Source organism: Peromyscus maniculatus, chromosome 1 (genome assembly GCF_049852395.1).
Source record: "Peromyscus maniculatus bairdii isolate BWxNUB_F1_BW_parent chromosome 1, HU_Pman_BW_mat_3.1, whole genome shotgun sequence".
In the NCBI taxonomy this organism is placed as follows: Eukaryota; Metazoa; Chordata; class Mammalia; order Rodentia; family Cricetidae; genus Peromyscus; species Peromyscus maniculatus.
In genome coordinates, this window is record NC_134852.1 from 3,087,911 (window position 1) to 3,098,988 (window position 11,078).

The window sequence follows — 11,078 nt, forward strand, 5'->3', positions numbered from 1 at the left end:
GACTATATTGCAGCAATGCACATTCCTCTCCTTAACTACATCTGTGAAGATCTGACCAAATGTGAAGTAGTAATTACAGGACCAATATTATCAACATCTCTGAAGGTGACTCCAATTCTAAAGATCTCCAAATATATACAGGTAAGGTTGTTTGAGTGGGAAAGAATTGAATTTTTCTCCTTAGTTGGGATAGCCTGATGCTAAGGAGGATATGAGAGGGAGATTGGCTTCACTTTCAAGTAAATCAGTTTCACGTGTGATTAATCAGGCCCTCAATGGAACATTCCCAATTCATTAGTTGATATATAAATGAGAAGAGGAACTTGCAGTCAAGGTGATTTTCCTTGAACAAATTGTAGAAATTTGATTTTTTTCAGGATTCCAACAATGTAGTGTAACTGTAGTAATAGGGAAAAATTGTCTTCCTGTCATTTCAAACTGGTGTTTCATCCCCTCACAGCTTCCATTGAGATTTCTGATAATCCTCTACCTCATGCTGCTCCCTATGTTTTATGTCCTTCAGCTCACCTATGGACCTTTCCATTCTATCCTGAGTGATCATGAACAATTTCCCAATCTGTATCAGATGGCCCCCAAGGACACAGCTCTGGCACTGGCCATGGTCTCTTTGATAATTCACTTCAACTGGAACTGGGTTGGGCTGACCATCTCAGATGATGACCAGGGTCTCCAATTTCTTTCAGATCTGAGAGGAGAAAGTAGAGTCCAAAGAGTCTGTTTAGCCTTTGTGATGGTGATCCCATTCAACATTGAGTTATACATGTCAAGAGCTAAAGTGTATAAAAACCAAATTGAGACATCATCCACAAATGTTGTTATCATTTATGGTGATACAGACAGTACTCTAGCTGTGTGCTTTAGAATGTGGATATCACAGGATATACAGAGAATATGGGTCACCACCTCACAGTGGGATTTCATTACAAGTAAGAGAAACTTCACCCTTGACTCATTCTATGGGACTCTTGCTTTTGCACACCACCATGCTGAGATTTCTGGTTTTAAAAATTTTGTTAAGACAATGAACCCAGCCAAATACACAGACATGTTCCTGGCAGGACTGGGGTGGATGTACTTTAGCTGTGAAGCCTCAGCATCTAACTGTAAGACATTGGAAAATTGTTCATCTAATGTCTCACTGGAATGGTTAATGCTACAGAGTTTTGACACGGCCTTTAGTGATGATACTTATGATATATACAATGCTGTGTATGCTATGGCCCATGCTGTCCATGAAATGCTTCTTCAATATGTAGAAAACCAGCCAATCAACACCGTGAGAGCACTAGATTCTGGCTGCTCACAGGTACTGTATCTTCCAATGGATGGTACTTGGTGTCATCAATGCCATATTCTTTAAGAGTTTCTCGCTTGCTGAAACCAATATTTGTCTTATATGTGATGGTCACTATAACGGATAGTTTGCGTAAGTGTATTCACGTGATTCTGATACCACTGTAAGCTCTGTGGACCTTATCCCTCTTGATTATCGGAGAGCAATCACAGGAAATAGTGCTGAGATTCAGTTCAATACCTACCTGTGTGCCTGTGTGTGTGAGTATATTTGTGTCTGATTGTCTTTATGTCTTTGTGTCTATGTATGTGTTTGTGTCTTTATGGGTGTCTAAATGCACTTCTGTGCCTTTGGATGTGTATGTATAGATGTGCTTCTGTGTATGTATAAATGTCTCTCTCCTGTGTTTGTAACTGTGTATATGAGCATATATATTTGTTGTGTGTACGTATGTCTCTTTGTGAATGTTTTTATCAGTGTGTTTCTCTGTGTGTTTTGTGTCTTTATGTGCCTGTGTGTCTCTGTATTTGTGTCTGTATCTGATTGCTTATGTCTATCTGTAGGTGTGTGCTAGTGTGTATGTGTGTGGTTGTATTATGTGTGCCTCTGCATGGGTATTTGTGTGGATTTGTGTGTGTGTGTGTGTGTGTATGTGTGTGTGTTTGTAGGTGTATGTGTATATGGTGCGTGTTTATATTTTGGGGTTGTGTATATATCTGTGTTTGTGTTTGATTGCTTCCTCTGAGAGAACTAAAATCATATGAACAGAATGATTTCATTTATTCACATGCTTTCATTGAGTTTCTCCCTTGGGCACCTTCAATAAAGTTGCCTTGGGATGAAATCAGAACAGATTTTCAGACTTATAATAAGGGAATATAGATTTAAAAAGTTGCCTATCTTCTAGCTTCACCCATTTCTGAAGAATATGCACTTTATTAATCCTGTTGGAGATGTAATAAATATGAATCAGAAAGAAAAACTGCAAGCAGAGTATGGCATTTACCACATTTGTAATTTCCCCCATGGTGTTGGACTTAAGGTGAAAATAGGAGAGTTTAAGCCATATTTTCCACATGGTGAACAGCTCCATTTATATGAAGACATGATAAAGTGGACCACAGGAACTAGACAGGTGAGTCTGACCAAAATGTACTGATGCACACCTTACAGCTGTAACCAGTGTCAAGTGGGGCCATTTGGGTTTGCCTGTGACTTAGTGAAATTAGAAGGATGGTCATGTAAAGACTCCATTTTAAACTACTATATGATGTTTCTCCATTTCAGTTTTTAAAAAACATGATTTTTAGATAATTTTTTGAAACTTTAAGCCACACATATGATACAGTTTTATCATTTCAGAAACTCTCTGATTTATAAACAATATAAACTAGATGAACAATGTTTGATATTATTCCCAGTAAAGTTATCAATATTCCCTTGGTACCATTCTGATTGCTGCCCATTGCCTTTCTTCTCTTCTGTTGACTCTCTCATCTGCATGCTGAAAAGACTGAAGCTAATTGTAAGGAAAGATTTGGAACTAGGAACAGTTATGCAAGTCACTAATTTATATTCTATAATTTTAGTGAAGCACTTTTACCAGGAGGTCCTAGATTCCCGATTTCTCTAACAACACATCACATTTTCATGGACCACCTTAGATATTTTATTAATTATAACTTAAAGTTATTAAGTTATATAATAACATAAAGTTATTAATTATAACTTAAAAATATTAAGAAATCAAGAACTGAATACAAATTTGAGCCTAAGTGTAGGAGTGGGGGATTGAACAACATGTATGAGAGATTGCTGAGCCACCTCTCCAGCCCTGAATCATAACTTCTAAAGGAATCCTTCATTAGAAGTGCATTTCTTTGCACCTAAGTTCTTGCATATCTTATTCAAACAAACAAAGAAATGAACAATGAAATTTTTAAAAAAAAGATTTGTATTGTTTCCTTAACTGGTTGGAGAGGTACTCAGAGTCATCATAATTTGGCTTTGAGAAAATTTGTAAATAAAATATCCCATTATGTGTCCCCAGATATATTATAGATATTGATTCTGATGTGTCTGGTTTTATAGTATCTGAACTACATTGCCTACTAGAATGTTGTGTGTTGGATTTGAAAGGGGTTTACTTCCAGACAGTGTGCAAACTTAATTTGAAGTGATAATTTCAAGTTGCTCAAATAGAGTTGAATCAAGAGTTAATATTCTATTTTCACAGTGATGAGAAAATTATGCTCAGAAAACAGAGCAAATAGGATGACTTTTTTGCTACTGGCCTGTTCCACTAGATCAGAGGCAAGCAATGGAATCACAAGCCTGATTCTATCAGGCCTAACTTGAACATTGCAAAATCATCAACCAAAAGGGTAGGCAGGACTAAAATCAACCCAATATGTACTATGTTCTAGATATGCAAATCGTAATGCAGATATGAAACTTGCCAACAGTGAGGCAGCATGACTCCAAATGATACAATAATAGGCTTATCTGACAGTGAACTCAATGACATAGTAAACAAAGACTGCAAAGAATAATTGTAAGGATGTTCAAAAAATCAACGAGAAAATAAAAAAATCACCTCTAAGGGCAATCCAATTAGATCACAAATACTTCAAATAATAAGGAATAGAGTGAAGATGTGACAAAAATTCAACAAAGGTACAATGACAATGAAGAATTCTCAATAACATCCTGAAAATGAAAGACAAAACAATTCAAATAACATACTGTATAAACCTATAAAACTTCTTACTCAGAGAATATCTCAAGTAGAAGACAGGCTATTGAGACTTGAAAAAAGACAGGTGAATTATAATTCAAACTATGCCAAAGAGAAAACAATCAGGAAGGATGAAAAAACACAAGAGACTTAGGGGACATCAACAAAAGACCAAATTAAGAAAGCACAGGCACAAGAGGAGGACAACATGTGAAAGGACCAAAGGTATTTCTAATAAAATGACAGGCAAAATTTTACCAAATGCTGGGGTAGTTATGGGCATCCAGTTAGAGGAGGCAGTCAGAAGCCCTAACAGACAGGTTCAGAAAAGGATATTTTGAATTTTGAATATTACTTAAAATCTGAATTAGGCAGAATAAAGAGGAAATTTAGGTTACAATAGAGAAGATCAGTTTCATTGAAAGTCCCCATCATAATCACAGTACCTTTATTCATAGACACTTTAAAAGGAGGGAGTATCAATTATGTTTTTAACACAGAGACAAAATTTCCAACTTCAACTACTATACCCAGCAAAGCTATCCTTCATAATTTCTGGAAGATAGAAAAACTTGTAATCATGAACACAAACTGCAGGAATATATAGCTACTGGAACATCACAAAGGAAGGCACTTCCAGACTGTCTTGACATGTCACACTCCTTCACACTGAGTATTAAGATAAACAGTAGATGTCACAGGAATGTGTAGACTACACTAGATCACTAGACAGAAAAGCAAAGGTTTGAAATACATCAAAGCTTACAAACACAAATTGACAATAATCACCAAATACCTTTCATTAATAAGTGAATTTGAAGAATCCCACTCTCTAATCAAAGGACACAGACAGGAATTTAAAAAAAACAATACTGTCTTTCTACTGCACTCATAAAAAAGAATAGAGTCTTCGCAGTACAGGAAAAAGACCATTCCAGGTAAAATGAATCAGAAAGAAGAAAACTGTACTCTAATCAATGAATATGGACAGAGAAATCCTCAAGTAGATACTCGCTCACAGGTCTAAAGAGCACATTCGAAAGATCAAAACCTACACACAAAAGACTTTATTATAGGGATGTAAGGCTGGTTCAACATATGAAAATCAATCAAGTATAATATGTCACATAAATATATGCTAGATTATAAATTGTATGTTCATTGAAAAAGATAGAGAAAAGGTCTTGAGCAATGCCCAGCATTCCTTCAGAGACAGTAAACAATGAATTATGTAAAAAAAATCCCTTGAAAAATAAAAAGGACATTTCTTGACAAATTAATTTTGTATAAGACAAACCATAGATAACATTGTACAATATGGAGAGAAACTCAAAGCATTTCCACTAAATTCAGAAGTGGAACAAAGTGTGGTGGTGCTTCCCAGAATTAATGAGCAACTAAAATTAGGTCACCAATATGGCCAGACTTTGTACAAGGCTACACAATATTCATGTGTAGCTTGTACAAAGTCCTGAAAGAAATGGGTTCACTCAGGTCATGTATAGAAAGAAAACTTGTTAACACCTCAACCACATGATGAGATGCTCTAACTATTGTAGGCATAGCCAAACTCCTGGCCCAGCATCTGTCTGATTTTCCTCAGATGCCCTCTGCTGTGTGCAGTGTTGATTGTCATCCTGGATTCAGAAAATTCCATCAAGAAGGAATGGCAGCCTGCTGTTTTGATTGCACCCCCTGCCCAGCAAATGAGATTTCCAATGAGACAGGTAAGTGTTTACTGCAGGGAGAAATCCTTCAGATTCACTGGTGTCTGCTATCCACACTGCACTATCAAAGGGGCCTGGAAGGGGGCTGCACTGCTGTGTGGTATTCACCAGAGAAGACTGCTCAGACATACGTTTAAGCCAAATAAAGTCATCATTAGCTGGATGTCAACTATAGTTGGTATACAGGACCCCAGTGTAGCATTGAGCCTTTCTCAGAGTGAGATTTGAAGCAAAAGAACCATGTTCTGGGTTGATATACTTCAGCTACCAAGAACAGTGAGCCGAATGCAGATCTACAGAAGTTAAAGAAGCAAAGTCAGTACATTTTGAGACTTTTCCAGAACTGTAAGAAAGATGATGGATTAGGCCTTTGCTTCACTTTGGCATATGGTGCTGCTAGGTGGTGAGTTTTATAGTCTGAGTGGTACTTCTGTCATGAAGTTAGTCGAGCTAGGGAGCGTGTGGGGACCTACTAAGGTCTGTGGCCCTTTTACACTACAAATAAAATCTATTCCTTTCCTAATTTTGTTTTACAAGTATGTGATCAATAATAATGTCCTTATATATTACAACCTGTGCCTTCACATATATATTTGACTCACTGTAAAATCATTGCTGGTAGTATTTTGTAAAAGAAAGTGTTTTGAGAAATCAAACAGCCCTGTGAGGGAATTCTACGCTGTATCTGTCCCAATCTTTATATCCCTGTAAAGGTACATGTAGACTAGATTGTAGTCATGAGTCTTTGTAATAGTTGCTTATTCATTTATCCTTCTTGAATGTATGTATGTGTTACTGTGTGAGTTTATGTGCAGGAGATTGTGGAGGACAAAATAGTGCATACAAGCACCTTGAATTTGAGATAGAGACAGGTATAAGCTTCCTCATGGATGCTGAGTCCAAACCCTTGTTCTCTGCAGAGGTGTAAGCACTCTTAACTGTTGAGACATCTCCTGCCACTGAAGTCATAAATCGTACACAACTTGTTCTTGCCACTGCACACAAACACTGCTGACAAAGAGAGAGATTGAGTCACCCTGTGTTGGGATGGTAAATAAGTATTGTGTGGTGGTGGGCATGCTGTTTATACAGCATTTGATGAATGGCTAGTATTTTGTGTTGTCATTTAGCTAACATGTGAGTGGGGAAGACAGCATGAAGATGTGAATTTAGGGTGGAACCATAAGGCTGCAATGGGAACCTGATAAGGAAACTTTGGGAGGATGCAAGTGCTCTTACTTCCATGTGAGGGAGGTTTTTGGAGAGTTTTGAGACTGATGCCATTGTAGGTTGTGGTGAATAAAGTGTAGTAATTGCGGGGAAAATTGCTAGAAACAGCTAAACACGAAACAGCACTTGATTTCATATAAAAAAAAATGGGGAAAAGTGTGAACACTTGATGTAGAGAAAGACAGGTGTCCCACTTAAAATTTTGTACACAGTAGCAATGAATGTCACAATAATATAGATAAAAGAGTTTTGTAGTTAAAAGAAACAGCCACAATTATTTCAATGATAGTTTGACATACAAGTCAACTGGTTATTGATTTGGAGATGTCCAAATTCAAAGGAGAGTCAAGAATTGTTTTTGCCATTGTCTATAATGCAAAGAACGTTTTAAAAAGACATTTAGGGCATTGGATAAATGTCTGTGGTGGTATTGTGTTCCCCAAAATACTGTGTACCCTGATAAACTCATCTGGGGTCAGAGAACAGAATAGTCACTAGATACTTAGGATAGGCAGTGGTAGCTCATGCCTTTAATTCTAGCATTCCAGAGACAAAAATCCATGTGTTTAAGGATACAGCCTAGCATGGTGACTCACACCTTTTATCCCAGGGACTAGTGGTAGAAAGCAGGAAGGTATATAAGGTGTGAGGACCAGAAACTAGAAGCATTTGCCTGGTTAAGCTTTCAGGCTTCTAGCAGCAGTTCAGCTGAGACCCATTCTGGATGAGGACTCAGTGGCCTCCAGTGTGAGGAAACAGGATCAGCTGAGGATCTGGAAAGTGAGGTAGCTGTGGCTTGTTCTGTCTCTCTGACCTTCTAGTGTTCATCCCAATAACTGGCCTCAGGTTTGATTTTATTAATAAGACCTGTTAAGATTCCTGCTACATGTATCAGTGGTTAAGAACATGGGATGTTCTTCCAGAGGTCCGAGTTCAAATTCCGGAAACCACATGGTGGCCCATGACTATCTGTAATGAGATTTGGTGCCCTCTTCTTGTGTGCAGGCATACATACAAGCAGAGAACAGTATACATAATAAATAATTAAATCTTTAAAAAAATATTTAAGGTCAATGAGAAGAGTTAGCGGGTAAATCTCTTGCCTCAAGTCTGACGACCTGAGTTCATCATAGGAAGCCCATTGAAATGAGATGGAGCCAACACCTACAAGATGGCTTCTTGACAACTTGCACTTTTCACACACACACACACACACACACACACACACACACACACACACACACACACTCAAAGAAACACACACTCAAACAAACACACATGTGTAATAAACAAACAGAATGTAATAAAATTGATTTAAGATAATAAGTATAAAGGGTATTTATAATGAAAATACCAACAAATAATAAACAAAAACTTTATGTTTACGAATATTTGAATTAGGCATACGTAGAGGGTAGCAAGTCCATACAGGGTCAGGTCTATGTGAAGGCATCTGTAACCAGAGTTACAGGTAGTAATATGGCACTTTACATGTACTGGGAATTGGATTTAGTCCCCCCTGTAACAACAGACCATGTTCAGGGGCTGAGCCATCTTTCCAGCCCCTAAAAGAACAACAAACAAAAAAATGTAATCATAGCTGGCCATAAATGCTAGGTTGGTTTTATTCATGGAATGACTTAAAATCCTGGAAGTGTTATTATCCACAATTTAGCACAATTACAATATTTCACTACTCGCTGTGGTGGAAAGTACAAATTATGAATGGGGTATTATTGTTCAATTCAAATATTCTGTGTTATCACTCTCATTTGGGAGTTCTCATGTTGTCTTGTTCACGCTGTTTTACCAATAACTCTTTCACCATTGAGTACATCAGTAGAACCTAGGTCTGTTGTAGGACACAGAAGTTTCCTAGGTATATCTGAGCTTGCGTTACCAGCAGGGCTGCATAAGAGGATGATTGGATTTCGGGCCTGGGTACTAGGTGTTTGATATTGTCTACATTTAGTTGTATCTAGCAATGGGGAGGTCTTTTGCCTCTCCCCTTGGCATTAATATAAAGAGCCCTTGGGAATAAAGTGCTGGGCTGGTGGATTTGAATCTAGGCTCCTCTGAGGCTTTCTCTCTCTCTCTCTCTCTCTCTCTCTCTCTCTCTCTCTCTCTCTCTCTCTCTCTCTCTTCTATATTTCTATCAAAATCTCTTATCCCTCATTTTCCAAGAACACCTAGGGGGAAAGTCCCCACAGAGTTTTCATATAGAAGGAAATTATTGAAGGAATTAGGTGCTCTGTGCTCACAAAGGTGGTGATATAAGATAAAAGATTTCTGGGTATTATATTTGAATAGAGTCTTCTACCTGTAATATTAGGATTATTTCACTTTATAAACTGTTGGGTATCCCTACTCTCCAATGAGGACACAGCTAAGGGCATCGTATTTAATTAATTTATCTTTAGAATTTTATACATAAGGAAGTAGGTGCTCTATGCTCCCAAAGTGGTGATATAAGATACAAGAATTCTGGGTGCTATGTATGTATGTATAGTGTTTTCTACGTTAATAGTATGATTATTTTATTTTATACACTGTTTAGTGACCCTGTTCACTGATGAGGACACAACTAAAAGCATCATATTTCATTAATTTTTCTTGAGAATTTCATACATCATTATAAAACCTCTCTCTCCCCATTCTGTTTCCCACACATCACATATAAAAAAATCTCTCAAACTCATGAGCTCTTTTTCATTTACTATTTTCAAACACTCATTTTCATTTACTGCTTTCACACACATATGAACTTGCACTCACACACACACAATAGATTCATTTTTTGTGCTCAGCTACTCATGTATTTGGTGGTGATCATATGTGAATGTAAAAAAAAAGCTGTAAGAGTTTTCATATTGGATAAGACCAAATCTCCATCTCTCATGAGGGCATCACTTCTAATTCAGACAGAAAGATTCATATTATAAAATGATATGTGTTTGTCAGAAGGATCTGTGTTTGTCCTTGAAGAAGATAGGCATTATGAACTGGAAGCATTGCTCTTCAGAAAAGTCTCATTGACATCTTTATCAATAAAGTGTGTGGATGTTGTAAAGTTTCCAAAAAACAATGGCATGGCCGGTCCATAAGAAATGCTGAAGTTGCACTAACAATACTTTTGCTTTCTGCTTCAGACATGGATCAGTGTATGAAGTGTCCAGAGGACCAGTATGCCAATGCAGAACAGAACCACTGCCTGTACAAAGATGTGACATTTCTGGCCTTTGATGACCCCTTGGGGATGACTCTCTCTTGTATGGCCTTGTGTTTGTTTACGTTCACCATTCTGGTTCTTGGGATCTTTGTGAAGCACCAAGACACTCCTATTGTGAGGGCCAATAACCTCACTCTCAGCTACATCCTGCTCATCTCCCTCATTTTCTGTTTCCTCTGTTCCTTGCTCTTCATCGGCCATCCCAACTCAGCTACCTGTATGCTGCAGCAGATAACATATGGAGTTTCATTCACTGTGGCTGTTTCCACCGTGTTGGCCAAGACAATTACTGTGGTTTTGGCTTTCAAAGTCACTACTCCTGGAAGAAGAATGAAGTGGCTCCTGGTATCAGGCGCACCAACCTACATCATTCCTATCTGCATCATCATCCAAATTATTCTCTGTGCATTCTGGCTGGGAGTTTCTCCTCCCTCTGTTGACATTGATGCACACTCTGAGCATGGCCACATCATCATTGTGTGCAACAAGGGCTCAGTAACTGCTTTCTATTCTGTCTTAGGATACCTGGGCTCTCTGTCCCTGGGGAGCTTCACTGTGGCTTTCTTGGCCAGGAATCTCCCTGACACATTCAATGAAGCCAAATTATTGACATTCAGCATGCTGTTGTTCTGCAGTGTCTGGGTCACTTTTCTCCCTGTCTACCACAGCACCAAGGGCAAGGTCATGGTGGCTGTGGAGGTCTTTTCCATCTTAGCCTCCAGTGCTGGCTTGCTGGGATGCATCTTTGTCCCCAAGTGCTATATCATTTTGATAAGACCAGAGAGAAATTCTCTTCAAAAGTTAAGGGAGAAAACGTTTTCCAGGACTCACATTTCATAA

The 11,078-nt window shown here is 38.1% G+C and overlaps 1 protein-coding gene across 1 annotated transcript; it reads left to right on the forward strand.

Moving 5' to 3' along the window:
* Positions 1-11,078, forward strand: LOC102914736 (vomeronasal type-2 receptor 116-like). Its single transcript, XM_076565484.1, has 5 exons — positions 1-141; positions 524-1,327; positions 2,223-2,450; positions 5,656-5,779; positions 10,159-11,078. Exons 1-5 carry the CDS (start codon positions 16-18, stop codon positions 11,076-11,078), a joined length of 2,202 nt encoding a protein of 733 aa, XP_076421599.1. The 5' UTR covers positions 1-15.

Coding starts and splice junctions, on each gene's coding strand:
- LOC102914736 (XM_076565484.1), top strand. CDS start 16: ATGCACATTCCTCTCCTTAACTACATCTGTGAAGATCTGACCAAATGT. Junction 2,451..5,655: donor GGACCACAGGAACTAGACAG/GTGAGTCTGACC, acceptor GATTTTCCTCAG/ATGCCCTCTGCTGTGTGCAG. Junction 5,780..10,158: donor TGAGATTTCCAATGAGACAG/GTAAGTGTTTAC, acceptor TTTCTGCTTCAG/ACATGGATCAGTGTATGAAG.